This window comes from Gymnodraco acuticeps, unplaced genomic scaffold (assembly GCF_902827175.1).
Source record: "Gymnodraco acuticeps unplaced genomic scaffold, fGymAcu1.1, whole genome shotgun sequence".
Taxonomy (NCBI): Eukaryota; Metazoa; Chordata; class Actinopteri; order Perciformes; family Bathydraconidae; genus Gymnodraco; species Gymnodraco acuticeps.
In genome coordinates this window covers 327,551-351,723 of record NW_022992285.1, presented here as the reverse complement: position 1 = coordinate 351,723, position 24,173 = coordinate 327,551, and the positions used below count along the sequence as shown (strand labels likewise).

The following is a 24,173-nucleotide window of genomic DNA, read 5'->3' as shown; positions in this document are numbered from 1 at the left end:
GTATACTTCTTCCACCACTGGTGTTTAGGAGGCTCTCGGATTTGTCATTCCCTACAGTATTTTTGTGAGATCTGCATTTAGGTCAGGTGCTGAGCAACTTATGAAAAGCAGAGGTCTTCAAAGATATCTCAAAGACAGAGAGAGAGAGAAAATCTGAGGTGTGTGTTTATTTCGGTATATTTCATCAGATATCATGGCTCTGCTTTTGTGCTTTGTGTACTGAGAATGTATGATCTTCTCCTCTCCTCTCCTCTCCTCTCCTCTCCTCTCCTCTCCTCTCCTCTCCTCTCCTCTCCTCTCCTCTCCTCTCCTCTCCTCTCCTCTCCTCTCCTCTCCTCTCCCAGCCTCTCCTCACCAGTTAGCCTGAAATACCTCCCAATATCACCTCTTGTGCCTCATGCGTCCCCAAGGAAATGACTTGGATATAAATAACTATAATCTGATTTTATAAATAACTGCAATATCTTCCTCCGCTGTTGCCACTGATATTTATTGCATTAAACACTGACCTCACAAAAGGTGCTGAGGTAGCCATGAGCTACAGTGTATTACAGCTCAGCGGGGTCATTTCTCATCAACTGGAACAATGACGTGTGGTGCACATCTTATTCTTAATTTATGCTGACCACTCGCAGTTCATCTGTGGGGCAGACGCTGACATGCACATTATAAAGTATTAACATCGCCAGGACAGGACACATGTTGGTTCTAATAGTCTACTGAGATGTCTATGCCGTGTTTTGACTCTAAACCTCAAGATTTTGCGCATGACTTCCTAGTTAGTGTGTCAAGCTTAAAGGAGTGCTCCGCAGATTTAGCCTTGCACTCTTCCGCATTGTTGCACTCACAAAAGGCCTAAAATGCATGTAGCAGAGCCACAGATATAGTCTCTTTTTTGTTCTTACTTCATTAAACCTGACGCCCGTCGCTACCCATAATGCAATTTAATGTGGCAGTTGGGAGCAGAGATCAGGGTGTTATGCTAGCAGCTATTAATGTAGCATGGAGTGGAGATGAGGAGCGAGCGACAGATGTTTAGTAAACTTCACATATTCCTCCACCATGGATTGAGGAGAGCTGTGGCCCCTTGAGACATATTGCGTCTAAAAAATTGAAAATCTATAATTATTTTCCCCATAGACTACCATTAAATAAGATGTGTGTGTTAAGCTATTGACAAAAAAGAAAAGTAGATTATTGTTATTTTAACAATATACATTTTATAATTTTTAACCTTTGCCTAATTCTAGAAAATCAATTTCCATTTGGATCATCCTTATGCAGGCGTTAGGCTGCAACATGAAAGCAAGCGCTTCTGACCTCTGTGAGCAATTTTAATACAAGTGACACAATCAACCTCTAGCTATTCTAACTTTATAAAAACATTGTTTTCCCAACCGACAGGGCAGTAGTGCTCACCAGTCTTTGAAGTGTTGGTGGAATTTTCTTTTACTAACATTTCCCCTTCGTATTTGTCTTAGGTGACACACGCAACGACCTGTATCTGACCCTGGAGAGGGGAGAGTTTGAGAGGGGCGGCAAAAGCGTCCAGAAGAACATCGAAGTCACGCTCTACGTACTTTACGCCGACGGGGACACACTCAAAGTATGACACATATGTACATGAGTTATTGAGTGTAACCTTTCTGCCATACTTCCTCATGTGTCATTAACACTAATTTGATACGTCATTAACAGTATATGTCACTAAAAACAACCTACTGTGCTGCCTTTCTTCTCAGGACTGCATCAGTTTGGGCAGCGGCGAGCCCAGCTCCAGCGAATATCGCTCTTTCGTCCTTTACCACAACAACAGCCCTCGCTGGAGTGAGATGGTCAAGCTGCCCATTCCCATAGATCGTTTCAGAGGATCCCACCTACGCTTCGAGTTCAGACACTGCTCCAGTGAGTCACTAATGCAGCCCGGTGGCAGTCATCCCTCAGCGTATGAGTTTATTCGGACAGATTGGATCACGCTCTGAGTTATACAAGTAGTTGGGCTGTGCTGATACAGTATGATGATGAATGATACTATGATGTGCTTCTTTTCAGCTAAAGACAAAGGAGAGAAAAAACTGTTTGGCTTTGCGTTCACTCCTCTGATGAGAGAGGACGGGACCACACTGTCAGATGAAAGCCATGAGCTATATGTGTACAAGGTATGTGCAGGTTTATTATATATTATATCTTAGTTTTATTCCACTCATGGAACAAAACATCGACACTTTAAGCAGTTTTTTATAGGCCATGATGGAAAGGAGCAGGGAGGTCTTATTTTAGCTGCCCCTTACACAAAAATAGATGGTCTGTTAATCACCGCTGCTTACAACCAATACTTTCAGTAACATAAAACGATAAACACAACAAACTACCATCAACGAAACAGGTTACCTGACTTCTTAATACTGTCTAATTATTCTTTCTTTATACATTTGATTACACTTAAAGATGTCCATACAGCCCTTTAAATCATTTGTTAAAGAATTCCACAGTTTAACGCCAACTACAGAGATACACATCTGCTTTAAAGAAGTCCGTGCAAACTGATGCTTAAAGTTACATTTCCATGTTGCTCATCATCTATCATCATCTGGTAGTATTATGTTTTTCATCAACTAGGGAAGTCTGTAATTCAGTAAAATCTTTAAGTTTTAACACACATATTAGATAATCAGTGTTCTGTATCAACTATAAAAAAAAAGATGCATGATGTCATAATGATTGTTGTTATATAACAATATTAACAAGACACACTTTGCTGTCTCTTTAACTATGACCTTTGTGTCTTGAACTTAAAATTAAAAGTCTCCCAGCTGTGGCAGGGTGCCAGCTGCTGCCAGCGCTCTGTTTGTCTTCATTGTGTTTTCTCAGCAGTGGACCCTCGGTCACTCTGTGCTCTGCCAACATGTAAATAAATGCACCATCCATTTTCTCTGCTCTATTTCACTAGAAACATGTACAGTATATACCATGTGATAGCTGAGCAACCCTGAGAGACTGATCAAATAGTGTACATTTAAAGTGTTGTTCAGGACTGTTAACCCTGTCCAGGTGAGTGGACATGAGTTGTCTCATTCAACAATAATACAAGCATAACATAATCAACTAAGAGGATGTGAAGAATATGTCTGCAGATTTTCATGCACATTTAGAAGGTGTAAAAAAAAAATCCAGTTACCTTTTACTGGAAAAGATAATGTGCTGTATTTATCTATCATCAATTGAACAGCCTTAGAAACCTTTTGTGTGGGCGCACTTGTTGCTTTCTGGGTAGAGTGCATACCATTAGGGTCCTTATAGCACTGGTATGGCATTTTACCCACTCTCTTCCCACTGTCTGTCTGTCTCACCGTCAAATAAATACAAAATGCCCAACAATGATTAAAGAAATATTCCTACTGTGCCACAATTTGTTACATATCATTATATACAACAGTATATGATAGATAGATAGATAGATAGATAGATAGATAGATAGATAGATGGATAGATAGATAGATGGATAGATAGATAGATGGATAGATAGCCCTAGACCGATCGATGGCTCGATAGATCGCTCGCTCGCTCGCTCGCTCGCTTGCTCGCTCGCTCGCTGGCTCGCTCGCTCGCTCGCTCGCTCTCGCTCGCTCGATAGCTGGATGGCTCGCTCGCTGCTCGATCGCTCGCTCGCTGGCTTGCTCGCTCGCTCGCTCGTGCTGCTCGCTGGCTCGCTCGCTCGCTCGCTCGCTCCTCGCTCGCTGGCTCGCTCGTCGCTCGCTCGCTGGCTCGCTCGCTGCTGGCTCGCTCGCTCGCTCGCTCTCTGGCTCGCTCTCTCTCTCGCTCGCTCGCTCGCTCGCTCGCTCGCTCGCTCGCTCGCTGGCTCCCTTGCTCGCTGGGCTTTCTCTCTCTCGCATCGCTCGCTCGCTCGCTCGCTCGATCGCTCGCTCGCTTCGCTGGCTCGCTCGCTCCTCGCTCGCTCGCTCGCTCGCTGGCTGGCTGGATCGCTCGTGCCTACGTCCTCGCTCGCTCGCCGCTCGCTGGCTCGCTCGCTTGCTCGCTCGCTACCTCGCTAGGCTCGCTAGCAACTTTACCTTGCTCCCAGTTGGGGAAAGTTATTTTGTCACAGAAGCAGCAGTGTGTTCAGGACTATCATACATACAATACTTATCAAAGTTGAAAAGAGAATTAACAATTAAAATGAAAAATATTATATCACATTTTAACAAACCAATAACAATATTCTGGATGATTAAAATAAAAAGTAAAAAATACAACAGGATCCAAATACTACAGGTTAGATATGATTATCTGCATCCAGTTAGTTTGCAATATATGTTTGATCAGTGTAACTTTGTTGTAAGCATCCTAAAGTATCCCCCTCAGAATAAAGAAAGTATGACAACCCCAACTTTCCGTCCCTAATGAAGATGATGATGGTTCATTGCCATTGTTCGTTAACTTCTTTGACCTCCAAGTTGCCTTTAAACCATAATAAACCCTCTCGTTCCCTCGGTATCTGTCCTCCAGTGTGATGAAAACGCCACCTTCAGTAACCAGGGTCTGTACCTGAGTCTGCCGTGCTGCAAAGAAGACTTCAACAGCTGCCCCAACCTGCCGGCCAACCTGCCCTTCCAGAGGAGCCCCAAAGAAACCTTCTCGGTCTCCACAATACTCTGCTCCACCAAACTCACACAAAATGGTAATTCACCATTTCACACGCTCTTATTTATATTTCCCCTTGGATTGAATTAAACTCAATTTGAGTTTACTCTGTTTCCAGTGGACCTGCTGGCTCTTCTCAACTGGAAGGCACATCCAGACAGAGTGTTGGACATCCTCGGTCGATTACGTCAGATTAGTGGAGAGGAGATTGTCAAGGTCACTGTCGTCATATTATTCATATTTCATGAAGAGAATTATTAATGTTTACCTTCTGTGCGGCAGGGGAGGTTATTGGGTGTACTTGACTATACGCTAAACAAAATATGTAATCCAATAACAGAAAAGACAGTAGTATAGTTTTCTAAGGTGCATTTTAAGTGTGACTTACTGATTATGTGTTTATAATATTATTATTTAACATATTTTACACTGTTTTTAATTTGTAAACCTCATTTCAGAACTAAACGTTTTTTTTATTTCTGTGTTTCTGGATGAATGGGCTACCCTTTGTTTCTATTTTAGTTTCCAGCGAGGCCTTTAATGTGAAGCCTGTGTGTTCCTTTGTTTCTCCTCACAGTTCCTGCGAGATGTCCTGGATACGCTCTTCTGTCTTTTAGATGACAACACTGATAAATACGGACCGCTGGTTTTCCAGTCACTGGTAGGAAACTTAAAGGAGCATAAGTATACTCTACTACATGATTTGTTTTGCCTGTAGCCAGAGAAAATAAGCTTAACATCTATATGAATATGTTTTTAGGTTTTCATCATCAACCTGCTCAGGGACAGCCGTTTCTACCACTTCAGACCTGTCATGGACGCCTACATCCAAAACCACTTTGCTGGAGCTTTGGCATACAAGTAAAACATTAAAACACAAACGAAAATCTCAATTAAATAACCTACAAAGTCACACTTGATGTTGAGCCTCATAATATTAAACTGTGTCTCTGCAGAGAGCTGATTCGATGTCTGAAGTGGTACATGGACCGCTCGGCTGAGGTCGTCCGGCAGGACCACATCCAGGAAGCCATGAGGGTAAAGTATCAATTCCCTTCCTTCTGTCTTTCCTGGCTCCTTCTACTCTGATTAATTAGAAGGAAATTGTAACAGAGGAACTGATAAGGAGTAATGTGAAGCCATGTAAGGCCTCAGTGAGGGACTTCAGAGTGAAACATTTCCGCATGGTCTTTGAATTTCCTTTTCAGAAAAAACACATAGAGAAGTATTCTCTTACAAAATCTGAATAGTGGAAACGTATCTTTCGTTTATTGAAATTCATTGTGTGAAATTACATTTACATTCACTGACTGCAGTTCTCCCTCTGCTTCCTGCCCCCCCCCCCCCTCAGGCTCTAGAGTACCTGTTCAAGTTTATCGTCCAGTCTCGCATCCTGTACTCCAGAGCCACCTGTGGGATGGAGGAGGAGCAGTTCAGAGCGAGCATCCAGGAGCTTTTCCAGTCCATCCGCTTCGTCCTGAGTCTGGACAGCCGCAGTTCAGAGAACTTGGTGTTCACGCAGGTCAGAAAGTTCACACTAAACTCTACTGCTCTAAAGACGTACAGTGCGTCAACTGGTCCGCAACTTTTTATCATATATGTTTTTATTTATCCATCATCTTACGTTTCATTCATGATTTATTGTTTACTTTTTATTTGTTAACTTGTTTCTATTTTAATTCTTTTGACTTATTTCACCTTTCATCTGTGCATGTTGTGACTCATGCTTTAACCCCTCGCCCCGTCCTTGTCTTGCTCTGGGACAGTTTAGAGGTGTGAGCAGCTGCATGCTTTTCTGTGGTATCATGCTCCGGGGTCTCGTCCATCTCAGTAAGTCACAAGCGCCCCCCTGTGTTGGTTCCACAATGCAGTCGATGTAAAGGAAGATGTATTCCTGAATCAGTGCTAAATTGAGATTATGGCTGCGGAAAGCCATGTATTGTGTTTTAAAATGTTGGTGCTTCTTCTAAAGCAGGGGTGTCAAACTCAATTTCATTGTGGGCGACATTAGCATTATGGTTGCACTCAAAGGGCCGGTTATAACTTTAAGACTATATAAATATACATATATAAATATATAACATATATTAAATAATTTATTATATTACATTATTGGCTCTGCATTCAATTATTATCAGTTCTGGTAATAACTTCATAAACAACTACGTCTGAAAGCAGAAGTCTAGGGCAAATAATTGAAAGCAACATTTTCAACAATTACACCAATTGTATTGTATATAATATTCTTTGCAAGTTCTTGCGGGCCACATAACATGATGTCTTGAGTTGGACACCCCTGTTCTAAAGGATGAATTGCAGGTTTGCTTAGTTTTGTGTGACTCAGAGAATATTTGTTATTACTGGTATGTTCTGTGGTGCTTTTATTCATGTCAGTGCAGCTTTTTGTGACAATATTATTCCGTATGCACCCTTCAAACTCCTTTATCTGTGTCCTTTGTTTCCCCCCACCAGGCAGCACTGTTGAACAGTTTCCCGGATATCTTTGATGAGCTGCTGCAGATGTTTACCGTTCAGGAGGTGGCCGAATATGTCAGAGGCACCCTAGGGAGCATGCCCAGCACAGTGGACATCGGCCAGTCCATGGATGTAGTCAAACTGCAGTCCATCGCTCGTACAGTGGAGAGCCGCCTCTTCTTCTTCCCTGGTAGGACACTTGTTAATGATTATGCAAAGTGTTTCATTTTTCTGAAGATACCAAAATGCATTTTATCTTCAATCTGCCTCCTTTCTGTTATTCCTCTCTTGCCACAGAGTCTCGTAGTATTCTGCTGCCGGTGGTTCTGCATCACATCCACCTGCATCTGCGCCAGCAGAGGGAGCTGCTCATCTGTTCTGGGATCCTTGCTAGCATCTTTGCCATCATTAAGACTAGCTCAATGGTACTGAACAATATACCATGCATATTCAGCATATAGGACTTAACATTGAATGTGATTCCAAAAAAGGTTTCATTTAATTGTAAAATGCAATATAAAATGTACTTAAAAAAACTAGATTAGATTATTGAAATGCACTCAGCATGATAGCACACATACTAAAGCATTCCCATAAGGAACGTGTTGCATGTCTGTGTGTCTCAGGAGTCTTCTGTTCAGGAGGAAGTGGAGATGATGGTGGAGAGCCTTCTGGATGTGCTGCTGCAGACCCTGCTGTCCATCATGAGCAAGTCTCACTCTGTGGAGACGTCCAGAGGCCAGCGCTGCCCCCAGTGCACGGCGGAGATAACGGTGAGCTTCTACTCAAAGTGTCTCTTTGACGTGCAATTAAAACAGGTTGAATTTGAGTTAATATTTTGAGTGGATTAACCTTCAATGCCCATTTCTGTCACTTTCTTTGGCAGGGGGAGTATGTTTCCTGTCTTCTCTCTCTGCTGCAGACGATGTCAGAGCTCCACTTTCACCATCTACTCAACAACTTCCATAGCAAAGAGGAGTTAAAGGTAGGATACCTCCGGCTGCAAATGATCAAATCATTTTGCTTCAGCCTGTTTATTGCAACACTTAACTAATACAATCCTTTTTAGGAGTTCCTGTTGAAGATCTTCTGCGTGTTCCGCAATCTGATGAAACTGAATATCTTTCCCCGAGACTGGAGCGTCATGAGGCTTCTGACTAGTCAGTGAGTCTGCTTTTCCATTTCTGTCATGCAGTCATTGTCCCAGAGACGGTAAGGGAATACAGCCAACCATTAGATCAGAGTCTCTTAAGATAATCCTGATCTGAAGGTGACGCTTGTGTTGCAATTTATTCATCTATTTTTGGCAGCTAGCTCATTCTGTTAGCTGACAGTGTGTTGTTTGCTTTCTGCAGCATCATCGTAGTGACAACACAGTTCCTGTCTCCCGCGCTCCACAAGAACTTCTCTGAGGCTGACTTTGATTTCAAGGTGTGTCCGAGCAGCGGGGGGCAAGCATTTAGGAAACCCAGCACATAGACTGTGTGATGTATTGAATACATTCCTAACATTTTCAACATAGCATTTATTTACTTTTGTTTTTGTCTGTGGTTTGTTAGGTGTGGAACTCGTTTTTCAGCCTCACTGTGCTGTACATCAACCAGCCCAGTCTGCAGCTGGAGGCACTCGGCCCGGCAAAGAGAAAGAAAATCCTGGACAAGTAAGTGTCCTGTCAAATTTCACATGTATATTGACTTTCTTTATTACTTACTTAAATATAACAAAAGACAAACTTTGTCCATGAATCATTTATCAGTTTCTCTTAAGAATTTCCTCAACAGTAATAAACTTCAGGATATTAATTGTGTGGATTCTATCAAACACAGGTTTATTATTTATCTAACTGTTCATTCTTCATGCACTACTCTTTTCTTTATAGGCATGGAGATATGAGAGTCATGATGGCTTATGAGCTCTTCAGCATGTGGCAGAAATTAGGTACGTCAGACAACCTGACTCGAAACACAAAAACACAAAATACAGAAAGGTTTTAGGAAATGACCAACAAATAGGACTGCAATCTATAATAATCTTTGTAATCCAGGTGACAACAAGCCCCACTTCATCCCAGGAATGATGGGTCCCTTCCTCGGCGTCACCTTGGTGCCTCAGACCGAAGTACGAAATATTATGATCCCAATTTTCCACGACATGATGGATTGGGAGCAGAGGAAAAACGGCAACTTCAAACAGGTCATTATGATAGTGTTATGTAATGATGGCAGATTGTGTGACGCAGTAGCTGTGATAAAGAAATTGACATATTTTTGGCGTATAATATATATCAACATCTTTTTTGTGTGTAGGTGGAGGCAGAGCTGATGGATAAACTGGACAGCATGGTGTCAGATGGGAAAGGCGATGATAACCACAGAGAGCTCTTCAGCCTTTTGTAAGCATCGAACCTGTGTTTAGTGAGCCTGTGGAGTGATACTCAGAGTGATGCTGCTCTCATGGTATTTCCTCTAACATACTCTCTGTGTTGTCTGCCTGTCACACTGCAGGACCATGCTGTTTGGGCCTTATCCAAGGTGAGCTGTAGTCCTCTCACAGCTAAAACGGAGAGACGTTGTCATTCATATCTATTTACTCCCTGTGCTTGTCACCTTTAGTAAGAACATCTCACTGTGTTTTATGTGCAGCCTGCTGGAGAAGATAGAGCAGGAGACCTGGAGAGAGACGGGGATCTCATTTGTCACATCAGTCACAAGACTTGTGGAGCGATTACTGGATTACAGGTATGCAGAGATTACAGTTTACGTTAAACATAATCAAATTGATGGTTTATGTCATGGAATTACAGAGCAGTAATATTTTGAAATATATTTTTAGGGACTGCATGAAAGGAGATGAGATGGAGAACAAGAAAATTGGCGGTTCCGTCAACCTCATGGTGAGTCATTCCCGGCAGAGTTTGAAGAACGCGTTTATGAATATATTCACACATGGAATTAGATTGTAACCATTATGTTTAATTCATCCACAGAATTTTTACAAATCAGAGGTCAACAAGGAGGACATGTACATCCGTTACATCCACAAGCTGTGTGACCTGCATCTCCAAGCAGAGGACTTCACAGGTAAAGGAGAGGGTTTTACTTATTGTGCTGTTTCCCCTCTCCCATTGATTTCAGAGGCATTAGGAGAGAAACATGAACAAACATAATCATTGAGATCACAATCATGACAGAATTAGGTCTGGTACTGCCACTCACGATGTCAAAAATAAATCAGGGGAAGTTGTGACTCCATGTAATCTTCTAAATGTCTTAAGTGCTCTTGCTTGACTCACGTTATTGGCAGTGGTGGCTGTATTGTGTGCATGTTAAAGTAGCCAAATATGACTAATCAAGTACAACCTTATTCATCACTTAACAAACAACCGGCAGCTGGCAAGATGACTGAAACACATTTCATGTTCTGCAGAGTTGGCTGTGTTTGCACATGTGTTTATTTTTGTAAATCCCCTAACAAAGTGTTCTTAAAAAATGTGAATTCACACATAGAAAATACAAAACAATTAAATGTCTCAAACTGAAATTCGACTAAGAAACTAGTTTGAAATGAAACATAAACTGTATTTGCTGTCAAATTTTGTGTTGGAGCATTTTTCCGAATTGTAATAATAAGATGTACCAAAGCAACTGAGAACATTGTAAAAGTACTGAGAGCAGCTGATACGATTTCTGTGCAGGTGCAACATTTTGCACTTCCTCCTTTTGCAAATAAAGCAACACACTCTATGCTCTGGGCATTTTGTGTTTTTTGACATTTTGCCACATGTTCACGAGAACTGGAAAAATATATTAGTGTATCACTGCATCTCGAGTCTGTAAACTATTCAACATGGTTAGTTTTACTAGATTTTTTTGCTGATGACCTCTGACCTGTTCCCCCTCAACAACAGAGGCAGCGTTCACCCTGCTACTGTACTGGGAGCTGCTGCAGTGGGAGGACCGGCCCCTGAGGGACTTCCTTCACTACCCCTGTCAGAGCGAGTGGCAACGCAAGGAGAACCTGAGTCGTAAAATCCTCCACTACTTCAACAAGGGCAAGGCAAGCGAATATTTATAGGGTTATCTCTCACTCCTGCCTCTATGTACTGCAACTGAAGCTGGAGGCGAGGCAAAGTTAGCTTTATATTGATGGAGCGGTGTTGTTAGGATTGTGCTGGACAAGTCCCAAAAAAGAGATAAGATAATTGATGGTCATTTATCTACACATTGCTGCACAGTACACAAACAAATACAGTTGTCTCTGGTCCCAGACACAAACATGAGAAGTAACAAATGATTATTAGGTGCAAACAACAAGATACAAAAACAGGTACAGAACAAGAAACAAGACATGTACAAAGCAAACATGCTGTCCAATAACACTGATGTAGGGCAATAGATACAAATATAATTACAAATAATGCAAATAAAAGCAAGATAAGAAGTACAAAAACACAAGTTAGTACAACAAAACTGCACTTAATTTCAACACTAGAGTAAATGTATTTTCCAGCACATGTTTTATATTTTAGGCAACATCCTTTCTACCGTGAAGAGAGCAGAACCAAAACTGTGGATTATTGAAACAACAGCATCTCATTTTCATTGCTTTGGCATATATCATAAAAAAGTATTCTGTGCTTAAGCAAACAGTGAATATGATATAATATAAATATCTATGAAGATTAGCCCACACAAGGGTCAGATATCGGCTCAAATGAGATTTGCTTCCTCGACTCACTCCTTCCTGGCTAGTATTCATCCACAACATTAGATTAGTTGACTGGTGTCTGTGCTTCAGAGAGGACAATGCCCTCTGGACTGTGGGAGCAGCTGAGGAGGAAATAAAAGTGGCCTCCTTCAATAACTCTTTGTCCTATCTAGTTTTTATTGCTGCCCTCATAGAAAAAAATAAGTCACGGTTCTGTACCTGTGGGATTCATCTGCTGATGTAACAAATGTTCAAATCTGTCCAGGACAAATAGAGAGCTTAATATTCTCAAGAACAACTTGAAGGTTGACAATGTAGGCAAATTAAAGTTTGAGTCTGTGATTCTGGAGAAGATTGTTGATATTTGAACTCAACACCTAAACAGATCCCCTCCTCCAGGCTCTCCCACTCTCCTGACTCACAAAGGGAGGCAACCCCTTCATACAAAATACATAGAAAGATTTATCAGGAAACCAGAGAAGAAGCCGATCATGTTATGTACTGTAAAACATAAAAACATACGTTTCCACTTTTCCAGTAACCATCTCAACAAAACCTTGTATAATCCAGTAAAAAAATTAACATGCAAGTTGCTCCTGTTTTTTTAATTATTCGTAGACGCTGGTGCTGACTTTATGTAAAAAATAAATGAATGATGGGATGTTAATGTACATACAACTTCATTCAAAGGGGACCTATCATGCAAAATGCACTTTTGTACGTCTTTTATACATTAATATGTGTCCCCGGTGTGTCAGAAAACACAACCCTCTCTCTTTTCCTCCATACCCAAATCTCTAAAAACGGGGCTGCAACGGATTATTATTTGAATTTTTCTGACGTCAGAAAAGGGGTGCTCCGCCTATATGGGCAACTCTCCACCTATCAGGGGAATGAGAGACCGCTCGAAAGTGCTGGAGACGCTGTAGTACATATGCCAGGCCTGTAAGTGGCGCTGTAGTCTGCCACAAACGCAGAATTAGCCCTTGCAAAAACAGGGCTGGAAAAGAGCAAATAGAGCGAAATGAGGCATGGCTAAAATGCACAGACGTGTTTTATATAGGTATGGCCCTACAATATATGTTTCAAATATAGCATGATAGGTCCACTTTAAATAAAGAAAGACTGACTTTAGATCGACCTTTTTCATTTATCAAATACATTTTGAAGCTATTTTGAATTCCAAATCCATTGCTTCGGTAGACTCTCACTACGTTTTTTCTCTGCTTACTTTCAAATGATAAGGCTCACATAAAGGATTTTCTTTATATTCATCTAATTTATCTCTGACTTTGCAGTGCTGGGAATATGGGATCTCTCTCTGCCGGGAGCTGGCTTTCCAGTACGAGACTTTATATGATTATCAGAGCCTCAGCTGGATACGGGTAAGTAAAGTCTCTTATGCTTCCTGTTATTATAAAACACACATCATTTGTGATGCTGGAGGGTGAGACTTCCAGCTCCCTTTTTCACCATCACCCTGTTATGCAGTGTGATGTCCGGACAGCGTCAAACACAATGTCCTAATTACCTGTGCACACCCACACTCATCAGCAAACACAGAGCCTACAGTAATGTGTGTTATTAAATTATTATTCATCATGACTCCTTTGCATGTGTATCATTCTGTGACAGAAAATGGAGGCAGCGTATTATGACAACATCATCGAGCAGCAGAGGATCGAGCCGGAGTTCTTCAGAATGGGCTTCTATGGCAGGAAGTTTCCTTTCTTCCTCAGGGTACGACTTACTAAATCTCATCTTGGCCTGTCCTGACACAGTTGTGATTCTGCTGATGCGCATGGCTACGTTTCTCCTTCATGCTTCAGCGGGAGAACAAGTCAGAAGCAATAGAGAGAAAGCTGGGATAGAGTTGAAAATAAGTGGGTTATACCTCTATCAGCCGTTCTCTGCTATTGCTGTTATGAATCTCATTAAAGTATATTATAACTTTTTGTGTAAATATCAGGCTCTAGATAAATAATTACATTTTCGCTGGATCATCTTAAAATATAAGAAAATGGGTCCATGACATTTCTAAGTATCTATTTCATTCACTTATTTTACCATTTAGAGTTTGTTTTAAGCAACATAACAAGCCCAAATGTCATATATTTCATTAAAGCAGCTCTAATCTATATTTGTATAATAATCTTTAAAAAGACAATGAGAGGATGAGAACTGTTGCGTAATGGACAAACAGACCTCTCGCCAAAACCTGCAGCTCCACCTTACTTTACTGAGCTTTAAATGGAGTTTGATGACATTGTTTAGTTTCCAGCTAAACTTTGATGTTACTTTTGATGTACTCTCTCTTAAAGTGTTTTTCTCTTCTGCAGGAGGCTGTTTTTAGCAAGAAAACACATTTGAAAGCCATCTGTACACTAGCTTCTCAGGACTTAACAGCAGCAGACACAGTTGGTGACTAGCTGAAGCACATCATTAAACATTTAGCAGCTACATTTCCCTCAGGATTTGGAAGAGGGGTTAAAAGAGAGTGCATTTTGGACTTTTACTAAAGCATCTAGTACTTCTAGCTCTTCAGCAATAAAATCAGAGCACAAGTTGACTTATTATTAAACTATAACCGTTGTGTACAAAAGTTATTCATTAACATGTCATCATTGATGTTTGCCTTTGTGTAGAACAAGGAGTTTGTCTGTCGTGGTTATGACTATGAACGGCTCGAGGACTTCCAGCAAAGGATGCTGGGGGAATTTCCACAAGCCATTGCCATGCAGCATCCGAACCAACCAGATGACACCATCCTGCAGAGTGACGCTCAGTGTATCCTACACAGTTTACTGCGCTAAAGCCATCAGTTATCTGCATGTTTATCTAAACAACAACCTGTAATTAAATTATTTTTATTTCCTAATGTTATAAAAGCAAATCCTCGCATTTCAGAAAGGTTACAACAGTGAAAAGTTAATGTTTAATCAATTATGAACATTGTTGGCAATTCATTTTAATTATATTTACTAATTGTTTTACCATTACAGCTTGCACTATGATTTGCTGATGTATGAATGATCTTCATGATGTTACAGAATAAATAGTATCACGGCATGTTGAAATTGATTTCAGACAGTGAAAGCAAACCCCCTTTGTCAGTGTTTATTTTGAGTATCCCTCCTGCTCTTCCTCCTCTGTGAATATGCATGTCTGTCTGTCTTTCTGTCATTTCCTTGACACTTGACTTCTAGACTTGCAGATCTATGCAGTGACTCCAGTGTCAGACATCTCTGATGTGCCTCAGCTGGAGCGTGTGCCCGAGAGGATCAAGAGCTTCTACCGCATAAATAATGTCAGCCGCTTCCACTATGACAGGCCTTTCCACAAGGGGCCCAAGGACCGCGAGAACGAGTTCAGGGTACGGTGAACCAGCAGTGCCCCGCTCAGTCCATTTCTGCCTCACTGTTCAGTGTCTCTCCAGAAATGCTGAATTCAGATGAGATGCTGGTTAAAAACATGGAATGGGACAAACACTCAAAGCCTTAGTTAGATTCATGCTGAGGTATTTTTGGCTGATATAGGACAAGTCAAGTCAGTTTTTATATAGAACAATATCACTAATTTACCTCAAGGCGCCTTAAAATACTTGTATCATCACATGACACCCTCCATCCTTCAGCCCCTAGATTCCTAAAAACCTTTTATTTTGGAAAAATATGGAGAAAATGATCTTCCATGACAAATATCCACACACTAGAAAAAGCTGGGTAAAATTATGGTAAGGACAATCTGGTTGACAAAAAAATAGTTATATGAGCAATATTGATTTGGGAGGACGTCAATAACGTCCAACAAACAACAGATATAACAAATAGACCCACCATGGAAACCTGGTGGATGATAGACAAAACAAACAAACAAACAAACAAACTAGAGGCCAAACTCAATAACACAATTCATACAGAAAGAGGAAAAGCATGCACATAGAATCTGAATCAACTCTCTTAGATACAGCAATGTTGGTGAATCTCCCAAAGGACAAACAAAGGACAAAGAGAGGACAAAGACGAGAAAATGGGGGTAAAGGGAGAGATAGTGATTCTGACAAGAAACGAATAGAGTGTCAGAGAGATGCCATGGTTTTCAGAAAGCTTGCAGTGTTTTCATCATTAGGACAAAGATATACTCCTCTTTATATTTACCTCTCCAGTTTCTCAGATTATTTCTCCGCAGGTTTATTAGTAATTAAAACACTGCAGAATGATGTAATGTGGCAAGAAGGACATTTCCACGATTATGACAGAAAGCTGCATTAGCATACAGGAAAAGACAATCTAGTTAAATGATCACAATTATTGATGACTTACTGTATTTTCTGTTGATCAACGTATTTATTGAACATCAGCCCTTTTTGTTACTCCCTCCCCTTGTATCTAGTCCAAGTACAGCCAATAGGGCTTTAGAAACGTAACCCTTAGATGTGTGGGTATTTACTGTATGGACCCGGTGAGGTGGTTTTCTTGAAGTATCTTTGTAATTAAAAAATGTTATCATTTCATATTCCAGCTATTCCTCAAAAAACATGTTTTGGATATCATGCCATTCAAATGTTGTATTTACATTTTAAGAAATTGTAGTTTTTGTATTAATACCGCAAGCTTCCATAAGTGGGTCAAAGATTACCCGCATGCATGTTCTATGGAATCCTATGGGAAAACGTTTTTTTCAAAATGTAAAAAAGTGTCTAAAATTATAAATAGTGAACAATTAAATATAAAATATTTCTAGTGTGAACCAAAATATAATACTAAATATTATACAAGTAATTTTTCTTAACCAAAATGACAAAAATTGCCTAAAAACACATATTATTCTAATGTGGGTCCTTTTTGACCCACTTATGGAAGAGTGTAGGGTCCAGTCACTCGTGCATCTAAGGGTTAAACCAGACATGATCTAGTACCTTAGTTTCCACTGACACAGTAACCTAATTTTGAAATCACACCACACCAGGAGTTTTAACTTAGGATCCTCTAAAGCTTTACCGACTGATAACTCATATCGTGAACTTCCATTTGAAGTGTTAAAATGGTTTCCAGATGTGGTGGATAGTAGACTGCATAACCGTTCTCTGCTCTCACAGAGTCTCTGGATTGAGAGAACGACCCTGATCCTCTCCCGTCCTCTCCCCGGGATCTCCCGCTGGGCCGAGGTGGAAAGGAGAGAAGTGGTGAGCAGCTTAAACATTCACTCTCCATCACCTCATCCTGCACATGCTGAGGGATGTCACACAGTTTCTCTTAAGCTCTCTATGCTTCCCAGAGAGTATGTCAAATTAGAAGTTATATACACATACTTTCTCGCCTTATATCTTGTGTTTATTTATTTACAGATGGAGGTGAGCCCTCTGGAGAATGCCATTTATGTGGTGGAGAATAAAACCCAGGAGCTTCGGACTCTGATCAGCCAGTACCAACACAGACAGCATCATGGCAACATCAACCCGCTCAGCATGTGCCTAAATGGGGTCATAGATGCTGCTGTGAACGGAGGCATCGCCAGATATCAGGAGGTACACAAGAAGACAGACATAATCGGGTTGACGTTTCAAATGTGTGAATTGGTTCAACGTTGTGAGAGATCCTCATCTTCTCCTCTTCAACAGGCCTTCTTTGATAAGGACTACATCAGCAGTCACCCAGAAGATACAGAGAGGATCACTCATCTAAAGGATCTGATGCAGGAACAGGTAACAACAAATGTGTTTTTATTTAGTCTTAGTTCTGTGTCAAATGTCCTTACTAGTTTTGATCAGATATACTGTATATTATATCCAAGCTAATCCTGTTTTTATGTCAAGTTTAATTTGACTAAAACTCGCATTTTAGTCTTATCCTAATCAAAGAAAACTGAAACTATTTCAGTCTTAGTCAATAAAAACTCCTGACATTTTAGTCTTTTTAAGTCATCAGATTATATTTATGTATATTATATAACATATGGTCTATTCGGCCTAATCAAAGCCCTGTTGCTGGTTTATTACTGATATTGTCTACGAAACCACAGGAAATGATATTCGGGAAAAAATTAACAGTTCTTCACCTTTTTGTCAAAATAAAAAAAAAAATCTTTCAAAATGTTTGTATTTTTTAAACTACGTTTTAGTCTTAGCATTATTGGTCTTTATTTGCATCTTGATATCATAAGTGTTTTATGACGTCGTTGCTGTCTTGCCATCATGTTGTCAAAGTAGTAGTAGTAGTCAAAATTATACTGTAATCCAATTTTGTGTCAATGAAATGAACACTGCATAATGGAGATATGAACATCCCCCATAAATCTTTTTCTCCTCTGGTTTCCTGTCAACAGGTGCACATTCTGGGAGTGGGGCTGGCTGTTCACGAGAAGCTGGTGCATCCAGAGATGCGTCCTCTGCACAAAAAGCTGGTAGATCAGTTCCACATGATGAGGACAGGTTTACACCATGTGAGTAGTCCCACATCTGGCTCAGTTTTGGTTTGAGCTGTGTTTTTAATTGTTATTCTTACTAACAAATTTGTAAATAGCCATTTTGTATTGTCTGTTTCGATGCATTTGTATGAGATGAGTGTTATGAATATGCCTGTATGTTGTTATACAAGTGTTTTAATGCTTGTTTTAGCAGTGTAAATATTCAGAGTAGTATATGGTTGGGTCCCAGCAGGGTGTGCCTGGTGTGGATCGGTTTGGCGCTGCAGGCTGCCCGGGGGTTAACTCTCCCAGAGGCATCCTTTCCTCCCACAGCCACATGAGCCCTGAGAGCGTCCGCCTCATACACAGACACAGGTCAGTCACACACACATGGACACACAGACACATTTATAAAAACATGGAGATTACGGTTTTACAACATTGTCTCTGTCCTGCAGCCCTCTGAGCCTCCAGGGATCGATCCGTCACTCGTCCTCCTCTCTGTCCTCTCACACATCGAGTGAGGCAGGAGGAAACCTTGTCCTAATGAACGATGGCATGATGGGAGAGCACTCTGAGGATGCGTTACACATGCAGGTGAGGCTTGATATAATACACACCCTCATGAAAGCAGTTGAAATGGTATGAGTTTGTGTTAAAATGTTTCTACTACGAAAAATGTTTTACTTCTTGAACTTCTTTTAAATTCTTTTTTTGCAGCCAAGCCCCTCCTCCTCCAGCCTGAGCTCAATCCGCTCCAATTCTTCCCAGATTATTAACTCTGCTCCCTCGAGTGCCAGAGGTAAGTAAGAAAGTCACATTATGATCCTTACTGTGTAATCTGTATATATTTAATTTCCCTATGGAGGTTTTCTTGCAGATGCTTGAGAATAAGAAATATATGAAGAAGGTTACACAACACAAACTAACTGTATTTTTAGAATGACTCCTCTGTTACATATAAAGAGGTTGCTGTGCAAACATGTCCTCATCTTTTCTCTGTCTAGGATCCCCATCCTTGCCCGATAAGGCCAAACACAACCGGGAGGTGATGATCCTGTTGCCGTCTCATCGTGAGAGGACCAGCAACATGTACTACAACATGGCAGAGAATGGACAGGTATGTACAGTGCAGTGTATCAATGTCCAAAACATACCAGACGTTACATGTGTTTGTAATTATTCAAATCAATGTGTTAAATGTTCTTATGAGTTTTAAAATCAAAACTTTTTCTACTTATACCAAATTGTAATCAATCAGGGTTCAGATAGTTACTTTAATAATGCAGTTAGTAACCTGGTTTAAGTGTCACAATATTTAAGAAATGTAACTTAATCACTTTCTGTTACTTTTGGATGATCTCAATACCAAATATGCAGGACAAGAGAAACAATTTCTAAAATGTCAACATTATGTTGTGTGTAAAACTTCCAGGGGCTCTTTTGGCACATTATAGTAGCCAGACCAGTATAGGTTTTTTTTAAAAACCCATTTATAAATCATATTCTGTTCATTATGCCCATTTTAACTAAACTGATATTGATAATGCGATTAAGTCTTTTTTCCCTGTTTAACTGTAACAGACTTTTTTGTATCCCAATTACATCACACATTTCTATGTTTTCAGTGACTTCTCATCCCTGCTTATAATTCTTCATCCTATGTTTCAGAACAACCACATGCAGCGGGCTTTACTTCAGCAAATTAGCCCCTGCAAGCCGTGTGCTGATCCTCACATGAATCTGCCAGAGAAAGGTGACAACACAATCAGGTTGAAATGTACTGTATCGTCTATATGAGACATACATCACAGTGTTTGATGACATGTTCATGTTTTCCTCTCCAGTCTTTCCCAACACTCCCGGCAGCTGGAGTCTGGACGGGGAGAACAGGGAGCCGGTGTCCTACATGCCGACTTCTACTGGAGGGGTCATAATGCCGCCCGTGCCCCCCAGGTCCTTCCCCCCAGGTATGTCTCCTTTAAATTCCCTTTTATGGGTTTTTGTGGGGTTAAGAGCTATTGAGAGTTTCAAGGCTATTTAAGACCATTACATAAGACCTTTTAAGTATTGTATACATTATTTATCTCCTCATATGAATTTCACTTTGCAGGACACTTCCTGATGCACTGTGATGCGTTTCACCACCAGAACAGCGACCCCCCCCCCTGCCCTGCCCATCCGTTCACTTCGGAAGGTACAGCCCACAGAGAAATAGTCATAACATATCAGACGCAAAACAGCTTTGTAGCAACTTTTTGGCATTTCACTCTCCTCATCCTCCCTCTTCTTTTGAATGTCAATTTTAAATGATCATATTGACATTTTCAGTGTTTTGTCATGGTTACCCTGACTTCACAGAAGCTCCTATTTTCCAAGTTCTCAACACAACCACACACTGTCTTCACTTTCAGTCAATTTGTACTCTATAGAAATGCCTGATGATAGAGTGCTGACACACATTTTTTTTTAACTCTGGTTGTCAAGTTATAATTACAAAGGCATTGCTACAGTACATGTCTGAAATATGGACAGTTTCAGAAGCAAGTAGTTGTTGACTCTTGATCTTCTTCATTTGCAACTTGTTATCCTAACATTTCAGACAGTATGTGAAGGCAGCTTGAGTAGAAATTAAATTCAGGTTGTTGTTTCAAAACTTTTCCCTTGACTGTAAGTTGAAAAAAAAAGACACACAATTATTTGACTGTTTCTCTCGCCAGTCTCCTCTCCACCCGATCCCCGGCTCCCCCACCAGTCCTCAGTCAGCTCTGGGGGGTAGTAACTCCACTCTGTCAGGCAGCGCCAGCAGCGGGGTTTCCTCTCTGAGTGAGAGTAACTTTGGAGGCCAATATCCGGACCCCGGCCCTATCAGGAACGACGCCTTGGAGCCTCTTCCCAGTCACCTGTGGTCCCCCCCTGATGAGTACCTGGCCTCTCCCTACCTGCACATTCACTACGGCGGACCAGAGATTGAGTCCGTGGACCCTGTCCGCCCTTTCCACTACCGCAGCCCTTCATCACACCCGCACAACCACCAGCACCCTCACACTCACGCCCACCCAGGACTGGACAGCCACTCCCACGGGCTCCCGCCCCACCACCACGCTCCCACTCACGGCCCCCACCACATCCCTTACCGCAGGCCTCAGCCTCCAGCCGTGCCGCCCAAACCCTACCTGAGAGAGGGCTGCATCCCAGAGGAGGACCTGCCGCCTCAGCCCATCCCGCTGCCCCGCAGGATCTTCCACTCCCCGCACGGCCACCGTGAAGACCAGGGGAAACACCCCTGGGAGCAGTGCATCAGCGAGGAGCACGAGGAGGCCCAGTGATGACGAGGGTCCGCTATACTTCAGTTAGAGCTTTCTTCTTCCCTTCATTTGCACTGAGTTAAAGGCAGTTACAGGGAGATTCGTTAGTGAAGCGGTGATCTGTGTTTAGATGACACTTCTCGCTTTAATTTCAGTGCACATGAAGGAAAGAAAAGAGGGGATGAACCTCCACAAATCTACAGCACGAGGCTCTGTCACTGCTCCGTGTGGCCTCTTAGATATAATTAAAAGAAATGTATCTGTTAAACAAAAGACAGATTGACTTTGTTCAGAAATTGATATTGATTGTACAAAATTGTACAACTTGTCTGTGAGCATGTTTTTTCATTTGAGAATAATAAGACAACAGTTTTGTGAAAAATGACGACCATGATCATAACCAACATGATCCCAGGTGCAGTTTGAGCTCTGAACTCCCTTAATTTAGCTTTTTCATGGCATTTTCACAACACGAGGAAACACCCGAAGGTTATAATTCAAAGGGAAGGGACTTCTCTGCTTTAAATGCTTCATATATATGAATTCTTATTTTGATAATAAATACATATTACATTATAGTGTTTTCAAAGGCTTATGTCCATAATGTTTTTCGAAACACTGTTAAGTGCTCCTTAATAGTGTATCATATCAAATGGCGCACTCTGACACAGGTTGCTGTCAGGCTTTCATGAATCGCAAGTCTCTAAGACTGGCCCGGCATCTCAAGGGACACGAACTTCAGTCACAGACAATTTCCCATCCGTACCTTGGCGTACGGAAACCTCCGTGAATGTATTCAGACGAGATGTTCTATTTGTATTGCACAAGCTGCAATGCTGTTTTTGTTTAAGTGCTTTAAGTTCAGTCTATGTTGAAGAAGTCTCTATTTGTCTCTTTTGTGTGACAAAGATATCTGGAGAGGAAGGAGAGGGGAAACTGAGGACATTGACAGACAGGTTCCAAACTAGTCATGTTCCCCAGATGGAGAACTCTCCACATCTCAAGCTCCTGCTGGACTCTGTAAAGCATTCTCTCCCTCCATCGTTACCCTTCTCTGTGTGGTTGTCAGACCATGTTACAAAGCAGTGAGGGCTGAACCTGGACAGCAGCAGTGGTCCTGCGTTGCGTCTGATGACACTGTCTAGACCCCCGCCCACTGAGCTGCCAGACAAGGAGCCCACTCAGACAGCGTTGGAATCGCCTACCTGCCTTAAGTGCACTCAAATGCAGTTTGACCTCTCATCTGGACTGTGAGAAGCTCATTTAGCGACAGTCCTTCTCCTTTTCATTCGGTTCTCTATACGCTCCCTGAAGGAAAAAAAAGGATATCTACCTAGTGATGTTTTGTATGGTTTCGTCCAGCTTTGGTTTCAGGTTGTTGTTTGGTTTGTAGCGCTAATAATTCTTATTCTGCCTGCAGCTCTTTCTCAATCACCTTCTGTTGTGTGAAAACTAATGATGTGTTTCAGAAGAACGCTGAAGCCCTGACAGAAAAGAGAGATTTACTTTTTGTGGAGCAGAGAACAGCGCTGTTTATCACGATATAGTGGGTTGGAAGGATATAGCTAATATTTTAACAATTACTTGTTTTCCTGGTTGTTGCTTTTTTTGCAGGTGGATGCTTTGTGTTACTGTACATCAAGTTGTCAGCTGACTAGACAACATCTATTTTTGTATGTGAGATCATCAGTTGTGTGAACATATTTCAGAAGCCGTACCACAACAGAAGGCCCAGGTACTGCATCAGCTGCTGTACTTTGTATGGAGATGAACCTGAGGTTAGATATATATGTGAGTATCTCTTGTGAGCCTGAGGGCACTGAGGATAACTGGTGACTGAAGTGATACTCAAAATATAGGTACAATAGAATTTTTCAATGTAAATTCTGTTATTGTACATACAGCAGTATTGTGAAATATTTTTGAGAATTATTGCAGACGCCCAAAAAAGGTTTATCGTTGTTTGTGTATATACATGTAATCCAGAGATCAGTGTAATTGATAAATATCTATAATCAGTGTTTGAAAAAGGACAAATCCATTAGACTGTGGCTGTCTCCACCGTTCTTGACTTTGAGTCTTCTCATATAAATACTTTATACACTTTTCAATGTGCTTTCCTGTACATATGGTGTTAGCATGATCAAACAGTGTTTGGTTGTAAAAGTGGTTTTCCTACTCCCATAAACTGCTGTGGTATGGAATTCATTAACGATGCCAAACATTAAAGACAATCTTTTATCAGCTCTAACTTTTCCTCCTTACCTTTGCTGTGCTGTGATTGTTGGAGCAGTATGTCAAGTGGACAGTAGGGGGCACTGTGTGTCATGAAGACATGAAGCAGACAGCAAAGTATGGATGCTGCTTGCTCTGTTTTGTGTTTGCATGTGTGTTTGTTTCAGTCGGTGGTATAATAAGTATTAGCATACTTTATTTAAAGCACTTTACTGGATATAATAATAATAATAACAATAATAATGAATCGAATACAGACTGTGAAACGGGTCATTGATATTAATGAATCTATATAATAATGACCTGATTCTGCAGCTTTCTTCTGCTTTTAAGAGATGTATAGTTAATTCCAGATCATTGTTCAGCTGTCCAGCACAAAACTTTACTTTGGTTAACTCTCAC

At 41.2% G+C, this 24,173-nt stretch overlaps 1 protein-coding gene across 1 annotated transcript in view; it reads left to right on the top strand.

Annotated features, from left to right (window-relative positions):
* The window catches only part of dock3 (dedicator of cytokinesis 3), a 46,810-nt gene extending 23,023 nt beyond the window's left edge, over nt 1-23,787 (top strand). The window contains 41 exon segments of the mRNA XM_034207583.1: nt 1,482-1,606; nt 1,743-1,905; nt 2,053-2,159; nt 4,507-4,678; nt 4,760-4,857; nt 5,219-5,302; nt 5,402-5,502; nt 5,598-5,679; nt 5,993-6,163; nt 7,114-7,306; nt 7,414-7,541; nt 7,743-7,889; nt 8,003-8,101; nt 8,186-8,280; nt 8,472-8,547; nt 8,676-8,776; nt 8,996-9,054; nt 9,161-9,309; nt 9,423-9,508; nt 9,621-9,647; nt 9,759-9,854; nt 9,949-10,009; nt 10,103-10,196; nt 11,024-11,172; nt 13,122-13,208; nt 13,459-13,563; nt 14,469-14,610; nt 15,030-15,196; nt 16,922-17,008; nt 17,171-17,350; nt 17,444-17,527; nt 18,148-18,264; nt 18,482-18,603; nt 18,687-18,825; nt 18,949-19,030; nt 19,236-19,348; nt 19,900-19,984; nt 20,076-20,198; nt 20,342-20,388; nt 20,390-20,425; nt 20,949-23,787. Coding sequence (XP_034063474.1) covers nt 1,482-1,606; nt 1,743-1,905; nt 2,053-2,159; nt 4,507-4,678; nt 4,760-4,857; nt 5,219-5,302; nt 5,402-5,502; nt 5,598-5,679; nt 5,993-6,163; nt 7,114-7,306; nt 7,414-7,541; nt 7,743-7,889; nt 8,003-8,101; nt 8,186-8,280; nt 8,472-8,547; nt 8,676-8,776; nt 8,996-9,054; nt 9,161-9,309; nt 9,423-9,508; nt 9,621-9,647; nt 9,759-9,854; nt 9,949-10,009; nt 10,103-10,196; nt 11,024-11,172; nt 13,122-13,208; nt 13,459-13,563; nt 14,469-14,610; nt 15,030-15,196; nt 16,922-17,008; nt 17,171-17,350; nt 17,444-17,527; nt 18,148-18,264; nt 18,482-18,603; nt 18,687-18,825; nt 18,949-19,030; nt 19,236-19,348; nt 19,900-19,984; nt 20,076-20,198; nt 20,342-20,388; nt 20,390-20,425; nt 20,949-21,557 — 4,988 coding nt within the window. The 3' untranslated portion in view covers nt 21,558-23,787.
* The last annotated feature ends 386 nt before the right edge of the window (nt 23,788-24,173 follow it).